Below are 20604 nucleotides of genomic sequence, written 5' to 3'. Positions count from 1 at the left end.
ATATAATTTTATGAGGATTAAACCAAATCGGTTTAACGTAAATGGACACGACACAGTGATCGTAGAGAGGGTCTCGGTCTGCATCGCTTCCTCTTAACTGGAAGCAGACTCAGTGCACTGCACGGGTATTACCTTCAGCAGCACCTTCTGTGTGGGCCTCGCGGGGGCAAGGCACTTCTTAGCACCATGGGCTAAGAGATGATGCCCTAGGAACCTAGGAGGCGACATGAAACACTCCTTCTGCAGGACAACAGCAGATTTTAACACCATGCACGCCGTCTCACTTCCCCTACCTCGGATCCGCCTTACTTTCAATCACCCACACTAGCTGAAGGTTATTGAGTCATTAGTAACCGTAGTGCCTACAATGTACCATCAGTGACTATGTCCTGATACGCAGGAAATTATTTTGATATCTTCTAGTTAGCTTTGGAAAGCTTTCTACGGACAGTGGCAGACTTATTTCCATTTATTAAGTTGACAAGAGCTATTGTGCTGATATGCTATGCTCTGAGACCCAAAGGGGAGTAAGACGCTGACCGAAACGCCAAGAAAAGGTGATAAATTCCATGATAAAGGTACAAGCAGACCTAGTCCAGGTTTAGAAGGAAGGCAAATCTCATGGAGGAGGTAACAGATCAGGGTGGGCTATGAGAACAGCCCTCAACTCTCAGGGGCTTACCATCCCCAAAGCTTGCTTCACATTCACTCTCTGCAGCCAGTACGCCTCAGCAAGCGTCTCTGCTCACGGCAGCAGCTTCTGATCACAGGGTGAGGGGAGGTCTTACCTCAACACGTACTCACTGGGGAAGAGGGCATGGGGTTGTGTAGTACTTCCTTATACTCCTACCTGGAAGTGGTGTTTACCTCCTCATTGAACAATGCCTTGTCCGCAACTGGCCATATGACCACACCTAACTTCAAAAGGGGAGGGAGTGCAATCCTAGCCCGTGCCCAGAAGGCAGAAAACTAAAAACACCCAGTGAACGATGACAACACACACACATGACTACTGTGCACGATTCTGTTCCCATGTGCAGAGACGGGTGTGAAGGAGAAGGGCTTTTCTGTGCACGAGGAGCATTCAGCAGAGGGCACATGTTGGGAAGTCTGTTTGCAGACACTGGGTCCAAACAGGAATGTTGGGAAGCAAGTTTGCAAGGGAAGACGGGTCACACTGTAAGGGCCATGCTAAGGAGGCTGGATTTGATCCAGAAGACAGGGAACGTTTTACAGAAGCTATGGTTTAGGCAGAGTAACTTGACTGCTGTGTCGAGGAGGGATCAGAGGGGAGCAAACTGGAGATGGGAGATCCATTTGCTTCTTACACAAATCTAGGAAAAGGGTGATGAGGGCTTGTATTCAAGGGGTCTTTGAAAGAGGGAGGAAAGAAAGGCTATACGTGTCAGCTCTTAGAAAGACTTGGCCAGATTGGGACTAATTAGATACAAGGTATAAGACGGTGGAGAGTCAACGATAATTCCAAGGTTTTGAGTCTGGGAGACTACTATTACAGCCAGAGGAAAGAGTGGAAGATGGCCAAGTCTGGGAAGGAAGTTGGGGGCTTGTTGATTGCAAAGCAGGGATTTTTATTTTGTTTACTCTTGTTTCCCAGCACCTACAACAGTGCTTAGCATATAATATGTGCTCAGTAATATTTGTTGACTATGTAATACCAGTAGAACACCAATAGAGAAGTTCTCGAGCATGATGTCAATATTAGGAAGGCAGATTTACCCATTTGAAGCCATTAGATGAGATGAGTTGTCAAGAAAGTGTACCGAAAGAAGGGAGGAGGCGGAAGAGACAAGTTTGGGAAACTTGACCTTTAGGGGCCAGAAAGTAGGACCAGAATCCTGGGAAGGTGAGCATTTGGGATGGGATCAATCAGTATGGGAACATGGCAAATAGGTGAGGATCCTGGGAACAGGTAAGATTGCATTTATATATAAATGGTGGAGAAACTGAGTCTCTGATCACCCACCCAGGGAGAGCTGGACACAGACCCCAGTAAGGTCCTAGCAGAGGGGAAGAGGCAGCAACACGAGGAAGGAGGGCAGTGGCTGGAGGGGGAGGCTGGGTCAAGGAGCACAGTTCTGGTTTTTGTTTGGGTTTGGAGGGGTTATAATTGAGACCTAGTCGTGTAACAAGATGGAGAGACTGCAGATGCTAGCGGGTGGGATTGAAACCATGGCTGGCATCAAGGAGGCGGATGGAAGGGTTGTCTCTCAGCGCCAAGGGTCACTTGTGGGAGGGGAAGAGAGCGGTGGATTCACTTCTGTTGCTGTTAGGTACTCACCTTGGGCACATTACGGGCGGGGCACAGTTAATGCTAATGGCCACCACCAAGCAGGTCGCCGAGTCTTACTTGTCCCTCACCTTCCGGGCCGTGGCCTGCTGTTTCTCTTTTCCCGAGGGGAGGAGGCCGCGCGGGGCTCTGCGCGGGGCGGGAGCGGGCGAGGGGGCGGCTGACCTGGGAAGGGAGAGCGGGCGAGGCGGCCGGGCGGCGGGGCGGGCCCCGGGGAGGCCACACCCTGAAACTACCTGCCCGGGACAGGAAGAGTGAGGGCGAGAGCGACCGCCGGCGGCCGGCACGCCGGGCTGCGACCGGAACTCGGCACGCCCCGCGCCCCCTGCGCCCCCGCGGCCCGGCGCCGCCTGCGCGCCTCGCGCCCCCGTGCGCCCCCGAGCGCCCCGCGCTCTCCGCGTCCCCCGCGCCCCGACGGCGATGGGAGCCAGCCGGCCGCGGGGACCACGCCTCTGAGACTCGCGACCGGCCACCGGGACCATGAATAGCAATCGGGCCCGCAAGGACGGAGGGGGCTCCAGGGACCTCCGCGCGGGACTCAAGTACAGCTCGCGGCCTGAGGTGGGAGAGGGGCGCGCGCTTGGCGTGCGTCGTCGGGGCCCGGGAAGTCGCCCGGAGTGGCCGGGAGCGGGGCGATGCGAGCGGGCGCCGAGGGCCCCGGGCGCTGCCGCGCCGCGCTTTGTCTTGGCAAAGGGAACCGCTCCATTGCCCATTTGTGGCCCGGGCGCTGGCCGGCCCGACAGGTGGAATTTCCTGTTCGGCCGGTGCCTGGCGGACCTCTGGTACCAGCCCTGCCGCGCGCCAGCCGGCCACGGTGGAGGCGGCAACCCTAAGGTCCTTGGAGACGCCGAATCTCTCCCCCGGCCTTCCCGGCCGCTCAGTCCTTTCCCCGACCCGAAAAAAGGGCTCCATCTCGGCTCCTCCATTAACTCCGCGCTGTTAGTGCACGTCTGGAAAGAACCAGGGGTGGAGGCACGGAGTGGGGTGGTTTGGGCCGAGGAAGGGAGGTTCCCAGGGAGCTTTGAAGCCAGAGCCATCCTTCGCCTCTGCGGGAGTTTGCTTTTTTCCTTCCCGGTCAGAAGGCATTAGGCGACCTTTGTAGAGGGCAACTGGGAGACCAGAGCTAAGGTGGTGCTAAGGACTCCAGGGTTGGGCTTGCCTGGGCTTCTCGAAGAGGGGATGGAGCCCTTTGGGAAGGTGAGTCTCTGGGAAGGGATGTGAGAACATGTGTCTTGAGCCTTTTGGAAGATCCCAAAGCTGGCAGCTCTTGTTTGACAGACAAAACAATGAGAGACCTCTTGAAAGATCTCAAGGACGTTAAACCTTAATGCAAAGAGTTGGGAATGGGTTGTTCTTTTATTGAAGGACACACCCACGGGTGGCACCCAGGTGGGACTAGCAACCAGGCCTCTACCTCTGTCCAGCTGGGACCCTGGGTTTCCCAAAATGCCAGCGAACTCCAGCTCACAGCTGACTCTGAGTGGGCGCTGAGAGGCAGGGCTGAGGAGGGAGCGTTCCCCTCTGCAAGTGATGGGGGGCTCTGCACCACCGGCTCTCACTTTCTCTCATGTCCTGGTCCAGGAACACCTGCCCCACATCGTGGCCATTGCTCCACGTTAGGCCAAATTTTGTAGCTCTCTGAAATCAATTCCTTTTCTCCAAGTGGCCTGGTGACTTAGGGAGTTTGCAGAAGACCAGATCCTGGGGCTACTGTGGTTAGCCAGACCCCAAATAGCCACCAAGGCTGCTCTTGTTTTCGCCACATTTCACTTCCTGTGTGGAAGAAAGCACGAACAGGGCAGCCAGCCTGGAGGCTTGGGAATGGGTTCCTGCCGAGCCTCCCTGCTTGAGGCCGGTTCACCCCGATGTGTGCCTTTTATTTTCCCTTCTTGTAACTGCCATGTTTATGAATCCCTGATAATTGCCTGCTGGGGCTCTAGCCTCCTGCCTGCTTAGCAGAGGGCCTGCTGTTTGGTATTTGTTATTTCAGGGCTGTTTTTTCCCCCCTCAACTTCCCTTTCTGGGATTCACAGTCTTGTCTGTGCTGCCCCTCCAGCCACACTCCGTCTTGACCTGGGGCCAGGCCTGGGGCTCATCTCCGCACTCCTCTCCGAGCCACCACAACAGCCATCTTTCTCTTGTCACCTGCAAGCCCTTGCTTATTTTTCCCCGTGGTCCCTGCTGGTTTTCTTATCTTCTGCGAAGCTCACACGTTCTGTCTTCCATCGGGTTCTCCCCTCCCCCTCTGATTCTGCGATTTTCCTTCACATGGATCACTCTGTCATTTTTCCTGCCAAGCTCCATTGAACCAACTCTGTACCTAATCCCAGGCCAGGGACTCTTGGAGGGAGGTTCTCAAAGACGAATAAGATGTGATGGCTTCCCTTAAGGAAATCACAGTCTTGAGAGCCGTGCTTAGAGACATGTGCAAAAATTAGACGTGCTGCAGTGTGTCCTGAGGAAAGTAGCTGACTATGGCCAAAGCGCGTTTCCATTTCTCCAGGAAGTCTTCAGCTGTTCCTTCCCATCCCAGGCCTTAGCAGAAATCTCATTCCCCGGGTCACCTTGCAGTGTTTGCAGTCAGGGTCTGCATCCTCGGCCTTGACCTGTTCCCTGACCAGGAGGTGCACCTCCTGCCCCTGGTTTTGCCCTGTGTGTCCACAGAGCCTGGCTGGGTCATACTGAGCCCCACAGGAGGACTCTTGCTTTTGAGTTCCATGTTCTGGCTACTTCCATTCCTGCACGGGTGGCGAAAGGTTGTCTGGAGGTTCTTGTATGTGGCTGCATCCTTCCCAAGGCCGATGACTGTGGGCCTTGCCCCGCCCCAAGCTGTTCCCATCGAGCAGGAAGTGACCATCTGAGTGTTCCCTACTGTCCCCAGGGCCCTGACGTACACATTGTGTCTGGGGATTGTGTGAACACTCCCTCCATGATAGCAGGTGTACAAATGCCAATTACTATGGCCAGCATTGAGAACTGAGAAGCCTGCCTCACGGAGTGTCTGGGCCCTCGTTGAATATTTGCTGGAGCTATAAACGTGCTTTGACAACCATTGGTGCCTTCTCAAGTCAGGAGTGTGCTAAGTAGGACTCAGAATCCCCTAGGCATATGGAGACCAGGATTGGGAAATCAGGTGTGGGGGCTGGGCTGTACAGCTCTGGCTCTGCGGGGAGTCATCTCTTTGTGAACTGGTCACACATTCACTCATCCATGGAACAAATATTTATTAGCTACCCACTACTGAGCACGTGCCAGGCACTGGACAGTAACCCTGAGAAAGACCCGGTCAGAGAGCCCCTGCCTGCAGGGAACACTTGGAAGACAGGGAATTAAGTTCTGTGTGTATGGGAAGTACTAGATTCCAGAGAAGCCCAGGAGCCGCTTAGGAGGCATCCACCTCGGGCTCGAAAGGTCAGGGTAGGGGAATGGGGGCATGTGGTCATCTAGGATGCGGTGGCCTGAGTGGCCGACAGGGAGCCAAGACCCGGTGTCTCCACTTTCCTGGCAGGTGATCTCAGAGATGTTACCTAATGTCTCTAAGCCTCAGTTTCTGTGACTATAAAATGGGGATGACATGTATGTGATAGATTTGTTGCAAGGACGGAAAGGGATACTTTACATCCCAGCCCTTTGTAAGTTACAGCGCGGTGTACGCGTCACACCGGTTGGATTTCTGGGCTGGAAAAGGCCTGGAGACTGGTGTCCAGGCCAACAGGAAGGTGATGTGTATCAGTAGGCATGTGCAGAGGCCAAGAACCCGGGCTGGCGATGGGGCACTGGCCTCCCAGAAGTGCCGGCTGCCCTGCCGAACACAGGCCTCTCTCTGAGGAGTTTTGGGAAATGAGAGCACCTTTATTGGAGCGTCTATGGGAAAGATCCTTCTACGGGAAGGAAATATGAGCCCACGACCACTGTAACTGCTTCCTCCTTCCCTTCTTCCTCCCCCCTCCCATACAACACAAAACTTTGAAACAACTTCCTTCTTTCTGGGTTCTCTTGAGCGCGTGCCGAGCTCTCTCAGAGGCCCCTGTGCCGGGACGGTGTGTGCAGGGGGTGAGGGGAGAGCAGGGAGGGTGGGCAGTGGGAAATTGGGATGGTTCTTTAGGTGGGACGCGCCTCCCGGCTGCTGTGAATGAACGGGGAGCCTGCCTACGGCAGGGGACCTCCTTGCACCTCAGTCCTGGGAAGACCTGGACCTTCATGGCTTCATGTAGGAGATGGGGAAACTGAGGCAGAGAAGACAACGCTAGCTTTGTAGCTGCCCAGATCAGAAGCCTGGGGTGTTTAAACCCGTGGGACCATCCACGGTGGGTGTGTGTGTGTGTGGGGGGGTCTGCCCAGAGCCGGCTTGTTTGTTGGTGGCGGCCTCGCATCATCACAGCCTCCCCCACCTGGGCTTCTCATGCTGCGGCCCCAGGGGGCGTGGCTGCCAGCACTGTGGCCGTGGCTGTGGCCATGGCCGTGGCCGGTGGCCGCTGTGGTGCTGGAGTTCCCCTGGCGTCAGTTCCTTCTCTGGCCTCTGGTGCTGTCCAGACTGTTGACTTGTCTCTCCTAAGAGAGAAAGTCTGTTCTTTGAAGAAGAGAGTGTGACCCAGCCCCTCAGCCCGGGGCCTGAAGATGTTGCTTCTGACATTGTACTTATGCTGCTGGAGTGTTTACGTCATTGCTAGCATTTGGTGAGCATATGCCATGTATTATGTCTATTAGTATTCTTATTACCCCTTCATAGGTGAGGAAAGTGGAGCACAGAGAGGCTAAGTCACTTGCCTAAGGTCACAGAGTGAAACAGCAGTGGGATTGGAATTTGAAGCCAGGTAGTCTGGCTCTGCTGTGCTCTACTTGGCCTGCTAGTGTCAGACGGTGCGCTCAGGACTGGATGCGTTACTAAGGGTAAGAATTAGTTTGTTTGGGTAGAAACTGGATTTCTCTTCTTAGGATGTTTCTGAGATGCTGGGGGCTTACCATAATTTCGTACATGGGAATGGGAACTTCTGGGCTTCTCTGGGAATTCTCACTCAGGCTGGCGGTGGTGAGAAAGTACTTGGGGTTTGTTCAGAGTTCTCAGACAGTAATTGCCCCTTTTTCTTTAAGAACTTTTCCAGAAGCAGGTCTCTACTAAAAGTTCTGTCTTGGAATCTCATATTTTCAGAATTTGCTTATTCTGTCCAGGCTTAGGAACAGAATCTTTAGTTTCCTTGGGACAGTTGGCAGACTGGTTAAAATCTCCGATCCTTTGTTTCTCTAAGATGGTGACGTTAGTGAAAAGTAGAGCAGAATATGATTACAACCATTTCTACCCATCACTCAATATGTGTATTTCAGTTCATTATCTCTCTCTCTTCTCGCAGCAACTCTAAGGGGAAAAAAGACCAGTTTACAGATGAGAATACTGAGGCTCAAAAGATTTGCATAATGGCCCAAAGGCAATTAGAGGTATATCAGGGTTCAAACCAAATCTGTGTTGACTTCAAAGCCTTAACCGCAAAGCCATTATACAGTTGTATTCCAAAGATGATGGTGATTGATGCGTATCCCCAGCAAAATACTGGAACGCGTCATTAAACAGAGAGTGGTGAACACCAGGCGCCAACACAAGTCCACAAAAACCTCTCACACCAAACTCGTCTGGTTTCCCCTTTTGATGAGGTTACTCATCTGGTAGACCAGGAGACTGGCTGGAGATGTGATTTCAACAAGGCTTTGAACAAAATGTAGCTTTATTTATTAATACACATGATTACGATCATAAAGGCAGTTTCGAAATGAAAAAGGTAAAGATTCACCTACCCAAGCCAGCAAATCGGGTTGTTTACATTTTTCATGCCCCCTCACCTGCCTTCCATATGCATATGTTTATCAAGTTCCTTATGGTGGAGACAGTTTGTGTCCTGCGGAATTGCCGTACCGGTCTTCTATCTGCTTGGCCTGCTGGAGGCCCCGGGTATGAAAGACAGTGAAGTCTGGTGGATCTGGGTCTGACTGTGCCTAAGAGGGTCCATTCACAGACCACGGCACTCTATGCCATGGCCTGGGGGCTGCTCCTCCCCCCTTCCTGGGTTCTGGGCCGTTTCTTGTTTATTAACAATTCTGATGGAGTCTTGGAGCATTTGCTTATCAGCTTGGTAGATGACAGCCTCCTGGGAGGGAACGGCCAATACCTCGGATGACTTAATTCTGAGTCAGAAGGACCTGGGCAGACTGCATGGTGGGGTGTCAGGAATTGTGTCCACCTGCGTTTGGAGTAAATGCTGTGCTTTCGTGCACCACCCTAATACTGGAAACTAAAACCACCTCCCTCCCACGGCTGGGATGTGAGGAGGAGAGTGAGGAGAAGCGAGCAGGGCACCCCGGTAGAGCCAATATTTTGAGTCAGTGGCAAGCTCCGTAAAAGCCAGGCGCGTTCTGTGGCTCCCTAAAATGTAAAGGAAATTCCTCCTTCCCCATTTTTTTTAATTTGGTTATACCCTTTAAAATTATTATTAAAAAGACGAATATATACATATTTAAAGGAAATTTGGATAACTCAGATAAATAAAAAGAATTGAGAAAATGAGGGAAAGTGCCCTAGAAAGGCATTTTAATAATTTGGTATTGCCTATGCATTTTTCTAAAAGAAAAAAGTTGTTTTTTTTCTGAATACAAAAGTTAGGAAGGTTTTTGTTTGTTTGTTTGTATCAAGCAATATAGAAATATGCAAAGTAGAAAGTGAAATTCTTCTGAAATTCTTTCCCCTGGGTTTTATAACCCCTCTAAATAGTTTGGTTTATATTTTCCCACAGTCTTCCCCCCCACAAAGATTGTATTTATTTATTTATTTATTTATTTATTTATTTATTTATTTGAGAGAGAGAGGCAGAGCGAGAGCATGAGCAGGGGAGGGGCAGAAGGAGAGGGACAAGCAGACAGGGGGCCTGATTCTGGGCTTGATCATGAGCTGGTCCTAAGGCAGACGCTTAACTCACTGAGCCAACCAGACGCCCCTCTCCCAGTCTTTTATGCACGGACTAGTACCTAAGTGCATGTTGATATATATGTGACATGTATTCTGCCCAAAACAGAATCATAATGTAATTCCTATTCTGTAGCTAAAGCCATGGTTGTAATCAATTAATGCGTCAAACATTCTTATTTATTTATTTATTTAAAAAGATTTTATGTATTTATTTATTTGAGAGAAAGAGGATGAGGTGGGGGGAGGGGTGGCTGCGGAGCTGCAGAGGGAGAGGGAGAAGCATACTCCCTGCTGAGCAGGGAGCCCTACGCAGGGCTGAATCCCAGGACCCCGGGATCATGACCTGAGCCAAAAGGCAGATGCTTAACCCACTGAGCCACTCAGGCGCCCCTGGGTCAAACATTTAACTGTGTTAACCCATCTGGGATTGTGGAACAAGGCAGCCCCTTTCTCCTTTCCTTAAAGAGCAGGTGGTTGACCTTGAGACAGTGAGAGGCTGGGACTGGGGGGTACTTGGGGTACTAGCAAACCCTTGGGAAGTTATCTGACTAAAACAGAGGAGGAGGGGCCCTCCTTGGGCACCTCTCAGAGGAGACACCAGAGTTGAGTTTAGAGGGATGGCAAGTGCCTATATATCTTGGCCTTTTTTTTTTTCCATTTAACATTGTATCTTAGAGTTTTTCATGGTATTACCTACCCTTTGAAAATCGATTTTCTGTTGCTGCATAAGCTTTCAGCAAGTGGATTTATCATCGTTTATTATTATTTATTTTTATTATTTGGATGTGCTAATGGAATGTGTTACTGGATGATTAATGGAAATAGAGCCATGGGGATAGGGGAGGTAATTGACAAACAGCCCCTGTGGAGACCGCACTGGTCCCATGTTTGAATTATGCTGTTGAATTCTGGGCATCGTGTCTTCCTGGGAATATTGTTACCTGTGAGGTTGGAGACGGCCAGAGGTTTAGAAAACACATCGTTTGAATCATTGAGTGGAACGTGTTTAGCCAGATCAGCGGCGGACTCAGAGCTTGACTGCCGACTTGGAGTCTTTCAGGCGCTGTCCGGGGCGGGAGCTCTCTGGCTGGTCCTATTGCACGACGACTAATATACAGCGGTTATTGTGATGCGGATCACATTGGTGTGACCAGAGAGCTTCCTAAGACTGGCAAGAAAGGAAAATACTATCCCCCCCCCACTCCTTTCCAAAGGATGGCCAGGGGGAGGACCGGAGGAGATATGACCGTGTCTACAGTCCATCCCAGCTCTAGGAATGTGATTCCAAGCACACCCTTTGCAGTCTTCACCTCTTTCCTGTCCTTCTGCTTGCACCACAGGGATTCTGGCTCCCGAGTGTGGACTTGGGCCTCCAGGCGCCTTCCCTTCAGGGCCGCGCTTTCTTGTTTGCTTATCCAGGTCTCTCACTCACAATGACCCTTCGGTTTATTACTCTATAAACGTGCCTGAGCGAGGCTTTGGGAATCTAGTTGGTTCCAGGAAGCGGGTGGGCTTGGGGCTTTCCCACTAACTTCTGCAGATCCCTGGGTCCGCCGAGGCAGCTGTTAAAAAGGGTGCACGGAAAAGCTGTTAGACCGCGGTGCCTGCGTGGAATACTACTCAGCAGTAAAAGGCACGAGCTCCTGGCGCCTACGATGACTCAAATGATTCTCCAGGGAATTCTGCGGAGTGAAAGAAGCCAGCAATCTTAAAAGATTATATGCTGGATGATTCATTTATAGAACATTTTTGAATGGACGATTTTCGAATGGGAGGATGGAGCCGCGGGGAGGGGGCAGGGAGGAGGGGGCGTTGCTACAGAAGTGTGGCGGCCGCAGGACCTACGCCTATGATCAATTACGTGGAACTTAATACCCGCACACATCAAGGAATACGAGTAGAATGAGAAACCTCCATCACTGGATTATATCGGTGTTGTGGTATTATGATACAGTTTTACAAAAGTTACCGTTGGGGGAAACTGGGCAGAGTGTACAAGGGATCTCTCCTTGTGTTATTTCTTATCGAGGCACGTGAACCTAGTTCTCTCAATAAAAAATGCAGTAAATGAAAAAAGCACCAGCCTGTGAAATAAGAATGTGGGTTCAGCGAAAAGTCCAGGAAAAGAATGAAAAGAGTTACATGGCACTGCCCTCACCTCTCAGCTCTCTTGTTTCATTTCGGGTGTAATCTCTGGTTGTGCTGCTGCTGGAAGACGCCATCTGCTTCCCGAATTCGGGGACTGGGGGCAGGAGGGGTGAGAGCGGCCGCGGCTGGAAGACGATCTCAGGAGAATAAGGACGCGGCCCAGGCAGACGAGGAGGATGAAGAGCCAGGGGTAGGGCAGGGGCTGCTGGTGGAGTTCTCTCCCACCTGATCTGGAAGCAGAGGGGGAATTCTCAGGTTCAATTAGAAAAGTGATTGAGTCCTGGGGGGGAACGTTTAATTGAAGACGAGGAGAGGAAGAGGCTGGGAGAGTCCACACTTAGGTGGGGCTGCCCAAAGCAGGTGGCCAGGCCAAGGCTGACACCAGAGAGCTTGGGAGGCTGTCAACAGAACCCTGGGGTGTGGACTGACTATTCTCTCCCCTTCCAGGTAGATGAAGGTACCTTGGGGATATGAGTCTGGAAACTCTCCTGGGCCCTGGCACCTGGGAGATTCCCAGCTTGCCATGGGTAGGCTCCCCAAGAGTGGAAAGAGAGGTCCCTCAATCAATCAACCACCCAGTCAAGAGCTACCTCTGGCCGAGGTCATGGAGGGGGTTGGGGAGAGAAGCAGTATGAAGAAGAAACGGGGGTACCCTGACCCCCTAGGACTGCCTGGTCTTAGCATGGCAATAGGGTATGACTGATGCCAAGGGGTGGTACAGATCATAAGGGAGGTGAGGTTCCAAGAGAAAGTACTGTGGTGAAGGTGGTCTATGCAAGTTTCCTGGAGGGGCAGAGCCTTGGGCTGTGTTTTCAAGGGCAGGTGAGTTTGGTAGGTGGTGAGGAGAGCAGAGCCATTCTAAGTGGGCAGGATGGGAGCAGCTTCCCAGCTCCTTACAGGTGTGGGGGCCTCCTGGTTGAGGGGCAAGGTCAGAGGTGGGAGGAGTCAGCACTCCTAGACCAGTGTTGGAGGGGTGGAAATGCATATATAGTGTTGGGCAAGCCCTCTCACCGCTTGGGCCCCAGAAACCGGTTTTGTCATAGGTAGAGTTTTACAGAGTGTTCTTTAAGGCAGTTCCTCTCTGCACTCCAGTGTGCTTGTCTGTACACTGGGGGAGAAGGGGTGATAGCTGACCCCCTTGAGAGGCAGCAGGGTGTCCACCCCTTGGGATCAGGAATTCCACCCTGCCACTTTTTAGCTCTCTGGGTTACCTATCCTTTACTAAGCATTTCCTCATCTGGAAATGAAACCTAGTTGTAGGAATTAAAGATAATCTGTATTTAAAATGCCTAACATGGCACAAAGATGCACAGAAATCATGAATATGTTTGTGGTGGCCTTTTCCTCCCTCCCGGAGCTGTGAGGCACGCGGACGATGGGGGTGAGAGCCCTGGTAACCATCAGGGCATCCCCAGAGCCTCCGTGGGTTTTGGCCTCTTTCTTATTGCTGCCCAGGAAGGCCGTCGGTTAGGTGTCTAACTCCGTGGCTTGGAAACCTGTCACAGACCTTCAGGGCAGTGTTCAAGGAGTAGTCTGGACACCCTCTGGGTCCTGAGGCTACTTGAGCCAGTCTGTTTATTATTTTATTATTTTGAGGTTCTGCAAAAAATTGCATTCAAAATGGATTTTTAAAAAGACTTATTTATTTACTTGAGAGGGGGAGGAAGGGGCAGAGGGAGCGGGAAAGGGAATCTCCAAGTGGACTCCCTGCTGAGTACAGAGCGGATGCAGGCTCCATCCCAGGACCCCCCCCACCCCCACCCCCAGATCATGAACTGAGCCGAAATCAAGAGGCAGCTGCTCAATGGACTGAGCCACCCAGGCGCCCCTGAAATGGATTTTAATGTTTTAAAAAATGTTTTGGAAATGACGGGAAAGTTGACGTGTAGATGGAAGCCTAGAATGTAAGTTGATGGCAGACTTGATGTCTTTGCTAGGTGAGTTGCCTTTAGGCTGTGAGAGGGTGCAGAGGTCCCTAGGAGGGCTCTCTTCTCTCCCCCAGGCCAGTCCCTGCCTTCCTCAGAGGAGAGGAGGGGAGGTGTGGGAGCTGGGACAGGAGCATGAGTCCTTCCTGGTGCTTTTGATCAGGGGCGAGTGGCAAGACGGCAGGGGACACGGGCTACCTTTGAGGCTGCACGGTTGTTTTGTTTATTTCATTGTAATGTTTTGAACTTGAACTCCAGGTGTTTGACCAGACCAGAGGGAGGAATGGGCCTTGGTCGCTTTAGGCAGGTGGATGGACTGTGGGTGGAGAAATGAGAATCGAAGGGCGATAGTAGGGAGGCCTCTGTCATTAGCAGGAGTCAACTAATTATGTTTTACAACACCTCTACTTAGGAGGCTGTAAGGGGTTATTAACCCACTTTTTAGAGGGGAAAACTGAGGCACAGTGAGACATATTTGCCCTGTGGCTCAGAGTTCTCAGGCCTGACCCCTCATCCACGTGATATCCAACCCAACCCCTCGAAAAGGAAAGAAGGGATTTGGATCTGGTGGTCCTGCCCTCAGTCTGTTTTCTGTTCCCTTATGGGGTCTTGCTGCAGGGGTCCCGGGCTTGCAGCTGAGTGGGCAGGGTCTGGGCGGTGCAGGGAGCTGGGAAGCGGACACAGTGTGACGCTTGCAGCAGCCAGATACTGGCTGTGAGAAGACTGCTGAGTTTCTGTGCAGACAGAGCGCCCACGGTGGCTGAGTCAGGCCCCGGGGGACTTTCCTTCCTGCTCTGACCAGGTGGACAGAGTTGTGGCTTACTTCCTTCAGTAGAAACCGTGAGCTGTGGGTCAGCTTTTTGCTCCCCTACATGGCTTGGGGTCACAGATACACGGGTAATTCTGGATCCTCCTTGAGGCTCTGAAGCCTCACCGGTTTTCCAGCAGCTGCTTCTGGTGGGGCAGCTGAGGAAAGGGATGGGGTCAAAGGGCGAGGGTGAGAGGGTTGGGCACCAAAAAGTGGAAGGGTTTAGGGAGTCTGCCACTGCTGAGCCGGCTTTGGCTGGGAGTGCGCCTCTCTGAGGAGCTCGGGTCGCAGCCTCAGGGACTTTGGGGTGATGCTGATGGCCTGTTCTGGGACCCTCTTGTGGGAGGGTCCCCGGGCGAGAAGCAGAGCCCGGCCTGTAGAGCAGGTTCCTTGCACGCTGGTGGTGAAAAATCGGGCGGGTGAAACTCAACCTCGCGGGCCCCTCTCACAGCGATGGCAAGTGGGCGAGCCAGGCAGGCAGCCTCTGGGAAATGGCAGGTGGCGTTTCTCGAACTGTCCGGGGTCTTGTTAAACTTGCAGATCCCAGGGCCCTGCCCCTGACCTCCTGCATCAGAGAGGGGCTTGGGAATCTGGATGCCGGGCAAGCACTGTGTTTGCTTTATTTTATTCGTTTATGATTTTTCATGACCTGACAAGCCTGGGAAATGCTGAAGTGGTATGATCATGGGAACCGGAGCCTCTCGTGGGTTTCTTGAGACTCTAGCTTCTGTGGGATCGATTGCCTCAGTGTGGTGAGTGGGTGGAGGATTTCACTGTGGGCTTTCTTTCCCTTCTCATTTGTCCCCTCGGTCATCCCGTGATGAACAAATCAAGTGTCCACTCTGTGCTGGTTGCTGGGAAGTCTCTGCCCTCAGGGAGCCTGTGCATGGGCTGGCCGTTCTCTGTCCACAGCGGCCGAGTTTGGAGAGAGCCCAGCTAAGCAGGGACCCACCTCCCTTCCTAATCAGCAATGGGAAAAAGAGGCCTGTCTCCAGGGTCACCTTTGGTGGGTCGGTTCTGTGCACGTGTGTGCTCAGCATCGCCCAGGATGACCAGTACAGTGCTAGTGTCCGGAGGTCATCCCCTGCTCTGTTGTCCCAGGTGACTTTGCACCGTGCTGTGTTTCTGGGGACTTTGGCCAGGATCGGACTTGAACTGGCATCCCAGGGGCCCCGGGGAGTGATGCTGGCTTTGTCTTGCTCCTTGCAAAGGAGGGCTTCTTCGAGTGCTACAGAATACCTCCTCACCTTGGAAAACCATTACAGAGGCTCCTACTGTGCTTTCCTGTTCGAACAATCTGACGGATGTTGCACGACTGTGCTGGTGGTGATGACATCTCAGAATTGGGACCCATCTCATCTGGTGGTGGGTACACTAGCCACGGAAGCTGGAGGGGGAGAGCATCTGCCACAAGTCAGCGACAGAGCTGGCGGTGTCACATGAAGCCAGCCACCCTTGTCCTCGTCTCAGGTCGGAGCAAAACACCTGTGTCTCCAGCCAGTGACATCACCTCTGCCCTTGATCTTGACCTTCAGCAGCAGAAGCAGATTACCAGTTGTTGTGTGATGTCATCCCAGGACTCTGAGTGACTTCTTCGGTGTTTAGTTTCCTATCCGGCCTTCCCATCAGGTCCCACCCAGCTGTAGCCAAATGAGGAACAAACTTCAAAAAAAAAAACAACAAAAAAAAAGTCTGGCATGAAGATTAATTCTGTTTTTCCCCATCCGCTCTGATTGAAATCTTGGGTAGATTTTTGGATAGTCAGTGTTATTTTTGCTGTTTACAAATATACACACTTCCAGTTGCTTTTCTCTAGTGAAGAGCACATTCTGAGTTACCAATGGCAAGTTCTGGCTTTGGATTTGCTTCTCCCTGGAGCCCGTGGGAGGGTGGGACCTGGAGAATTGGAGCTGATGACAGGGGACCCAGGAGAAGATTCCTTTCAAAGTGGAGGATTTTTTGGTTGATTTGGACACTAGGTTTTGTTTGCTTAGCATTTAGCTTTCAGTTCTGGTGATTTTTTTACTTGATGGGAGTCAGGTGACTGTAAGAGTCTTTCCTATATCATCAAATACCTTTTGTAAGTCATTTTCCTTGGACAGTCCCTGGATTTCTGGACTGCACCCCCTGTTTCCTCCAGGAAGTTGGATGGAAATGGTGGTAATCTGATCTTGTCCCTGCAACCTGCCCCTCGGGTTTTCGTTTGTATGCTCCACGCCCTTTATGTGCATCTGTCCTTGGGGAAGTCATTCTTTGCTCTCTCGACTGAGCTGGCCTTGAGCCATCCTGTTTCTGGGGACTCTGGCCAGTGGGAATTGGCCGCCAGAGTTACGTGGCCTCTATCTCTCTTCATGATAAGCAATCACCTGGCTTCACGGCACTGAGATTTTATGTGCACCTGCTGATGTGTTTACTTTTATGAAAGAGAGAAAGGAGAGGCAGAAACAGGCACTGGCATACTTTGTCTTCCGTTGGCTTTATGGCCCTGCAGAGAGATTGGTATATGTGGAGAGATGGTTATGTATACAGTTAAGACCTGCTGGATGGGAGCTTCTTCCACGTGCAGGCCTGAAACCCCATGTGGGGTTGGAAGGACATGGCTCTTGTCTCGACTTTGCTGCTTTACTGACCTCACTGCCTTTGCGACTTTGGACAGGTCACTCCCTCTTTGTCAGCCTCAGTTTCCTTATCAATAAGGTGACTGGGTTAGGCAGGATGATCTTTAATATGCCTAAGAATGGAACCTAAGACTGCCTAAGAATAGAGTAGGGTTATAAAAGGAAGCAGTCTAGTTATTGATTAAACAGCATATCTGGGCTGAGTGGAGCCCCAGAATTCATGTTGCAGGGATAACCAAGGCCCTGCCATTGGCAGCCCCAATGCTGACAGCTTTGCTCTACAGCAGGGCTGGGGTTTTTTTTAGTTTTTAAGTAAGCTCTGTCCCCAACATGGGGCTTGAACTCGCGACCCTGAGATCAAGAGTTGCATGCTCTACCAACCGCCAGTCAGGCGCCCCCTGGACAACTGATTTTTGATAAAGGTGAAAAGGCAACTCAGTAGGCAAAGGATGGTCTGTGCATCAAATTATAGTGGAACAATTGGATATCCATATGAAAAAAGAAAGGAAGAAACAAAGAAAGAAAGAGACCTTTCACTAGGCCTTGCACCAGATAAAATTTTTTTAAATTCAAAATGGGTTATAGGTCCAAATGTAAACCGAAAACTGTTGGAAGAAAATATGGGAGAAAATCTTTGTTGTTTTGGATTAGGCAAAGATTTCTTAGATACAGCACCAAAATCACAGTCCATAAAAGAAAAACTTGACAAATTGAATTTTGTCAAAATGAAAATCTCTTCTTCAAAAGACCCTGTTAAGAGAATGAAAATATATGCCACAGACTAGGAGAAAATCTTTGCAAATTACGTATCTGTTAAAAGACTTGTATCCAGAATATATGGAAAGAACTTTCAAAACTCAGTAATGTGAAGATAAGCCGACCAATTTTAAAAACTAGGGAAAAGATTTGAAAAGACACTTCTCCAAAGAAGACAAACAGATGGCAATTTAAGCACATGAAAAGATGCTCAACATCATTAGTCATCAGGGAAAAGCAACTTAAGAGCACAGTGAGATACCACTCTATATCTATTAGAATGGCTAAAATGAAAAAGATTGACCATACCAAATGTTGGATAGGATGTGGACAATGGGGAGTCCTCGTATGCTTCTGAGGGGAATGTAAAATGATACAGTCGCTTTGGGAAACAGTTTGGCGGCTTCTTACAAAGTTAAAAATACACCTGTCCTGCAAACTTGCTATCCCACTCATAGGTATCTATCCAAGAGAAGTGAAAGCATATGCCAATATGAGGATTTGTACAGGAATGTTTATAGCAGCTTTATTTGGAATAGCCTCAAATTAGAAACCCCAAATGTTCATCAACAGATGAATAGGTAAACAAATCATCGTATATCCATATAATGGGACACTACCCAAGAATAGAAACGAATGCACTGTTAACGTAATAAACCTAATATGATGGATGAATCTCAAAATATTGTGCTGAGTCAAAGAAGCCAGACGATAAGGAGTACATGCTGTATAATTCCATTTCTATAACGTTCTAGAACAAAGCAGATTAGTGTTTACTGATAGGAAGCAGGTGAGTGGTTACTTTGGGACTGGAAAAGGAATCAGGGAGGAATGGGAGAGAAGGGCCAAGAGGAAACTTTTGAAGATGATGGATATGTTTATTCTCTTGGTTGTGATGATGGCTTCATGGGTGTAGATATCTGCAAAAATTGCACACTTCAAATACATACAGTTTATGTCAACTCTATGTCAGTGAAGCTATTTTTAAAATTGCATAGAAGGTTCACAAGAGTAAATTAAAAAAATCCCAGAATAGAACCAAATGACAAAGAAATGTAAAATATGAGAGGGGGAAAAATACCAGGGAGAGATGCAAAGGATCTCCTCTATCCTTGGTGTCCTGAAATTTCATCGTGATATATTTAGTTAAGCATGCTTTTTCATTTATCTTTCTTACTATTCAATGAGCCCTTTGAATTTAAAGATATCTGCCTCGCTTTAGCTCTTGGAAATATTCTTACAGTATTCTTTAATAATATCCTCTCCCAGGTTCAGGAATTGGGCTCAGGCTATGAGACAGAGGAGAGCTAGGGAAGGGCATTGTTAGAAATCCCCAGATCCCCACTTTGATCCCAAACAAACATTCCCCTACCCCCCAACCCCCCATAGGGATGGGAAATTGATTTCTCTAGACTTAAGGACACTAGGTACAGAGAGGAAGGCTGTAGTGAGGGGTGAAAAATAGTCAAGGGCCTATTCTCTTACATGTTTCAGAATGCTAGTGGCTGGGTGTAAATCACTCTATCCAGGAGATTAGAAAATTATTCTCTGGAGCAATTAAACCATCCCATAGAAAAGATAGACAAAGCTTAACAATTGGGAGTGCCTAGTAAAAAAAACCTGGCTAGCCACTTAATTATAGCCTACAGCAAAGCCACTTGTGGCAAACCACGCACACAGAGGTTCCAAACTGCCTTTAGGACCTCATTCCTAAACATGAATGAACAACCAAACACCCTGAGGCATTTAAGAAAAGTTTTCAACATGAAAAAGGAAACCAAAAACAGAAAAAAGGCACTCAATAGCAATATAAAGATGAGAAGATTTTGCATCCAAAATTCAGAGAACAAGAAAGGAAAATTCAGAGAACAAGAAAGAACTCTTGGAAATGAGTTAACAGCAGAAATGAAAAATTCATTGAAAAAGTTAAAAAAAAATGAGGGGGGGTGCCTGGCTGGCCCAGTTGGTAGAACTTGTGACTCTTGATCTCGGGGTCATGTGTTTGAGCCCCATGTTGGGTGTAGAGATTACTTTTAAAAAACCCTAAAAAACAATGAGATGGAGAATAGCAGAGAAAGTATAAGTAGAGAATCAATATAATAGGAATTGCAGAAAGACTAGAGAAAATGAAGTGGAAGACATAATTTAAGAAAAAATACAGGCATACTTTGGAGGTATTGTGGGTTCACTGCAATAAAGCAAATGTCACAATAAAGCAAGTCGAATGAATTTGTTTCCCAGTGCTTATAAAAGTTATGTTTACACTGTCCTGTTGTCTATTAAGTGTACATCATGTCTAAAAAACAATGTACATACCTGAATTTAAAAATACTTTATCACTAATAAATGTCAAACATCATCTGAGCTTTCAGTGAGTAATCATCACTGATCACAGATCACCATAATGGATATGATAATAATGAAAAAGTTTGAAATATTGCAAGAATTAGCAAAATGTGATACAGAAACTGGAAGTGAGCAAATGCTGTTGAAAAAATGGCACTGATAGCCTTGCTTGACACACAGTGCACAAACCTCCAATTTGTAAAAAGTGCATTATCCATGAGGTACAATAAAGCAAAGCATGATAACACAAGGTAGGCCTGTACAAGAAAGTTTCCCAGACTGAATGATATGAATTTCCAAATTCAAAGGGGAGGTGGAGAGAGCTCAGCATAATGAAATTTAAAGACCCAATTCAAAGTACATCCTCAAGGCTTTCGGAGAGGGATAACAAATTATGAATAACAAATAATGGATTTGTACTGTTATCTTACTTTTCAAAAGCAAAATTGAAAGCTAAAAAACAATAGAGCCTTCAAAATTTTAAGTGACAATTACTTGAAACTTACAGTTCTATACCCAGCTAAACTATCAGCAAATGCGTGTACAGAGTTAAGGTACTCCGAAACATGCAAAGTCTCAAAAATTTTCCCTCTTGGGAAGCTGCTGAAGTATGTATTCCACCAAAATGAAGTAAGCCAAGAAAGATGAAGAGATGGAATCCAGGAAACAGGGGTTTTAACACAAGAGGGAGAGGAAGGAAATTCCCAGGGTGATACTGAAGGAAGTTCCAGACAACAGCTCTA

At 49.2% G+C, this 20604-nt stretch overlaps 1 protein-coding gene across 1 annotated transcript in view; it reads left to right on the top strand.

Moving 5' to 3' along the window:
• Window positions 1–2576: 2576 nt before the first annotated feature.
• ST14 (ST14 transmembrane serine protease matriptase) overlaps window positions 2577–20604 on the top strand; it is a 37686-nt gene continuing 19658 nt past the window's right edge. Inside the window, exon 1 of the mRNA XM_045783763.2 lies at window positions 2577–2869. Coding sequence (XP_045639719.1) covers window positions 2789–2869 — 81 coding nt within the window. The 5' untranslated portion in view covers window positions 2577–2788. The remainder of the gene's footprint in view (window positions 2870–20604) is intronic.

Source organism: Ursus americanus, chromosome 16 (assembly GCF_024610735.1).
Source record: "Ursus americanus isolate L20-20 chromosome 16, mUrsAme1.1.p, whole genome shotgun sequence".
In the NCBI taxonomy this organism is placed as follows: domain Eukaryota; kingdom Metazoa; phylum Chordata; class Mammalia; order Carnivora; family Ursidae; genus Ursus; species Ursus americanus.
This window is presented reverse-complemented; position numbering and strand designations above follow the sequence as displayed.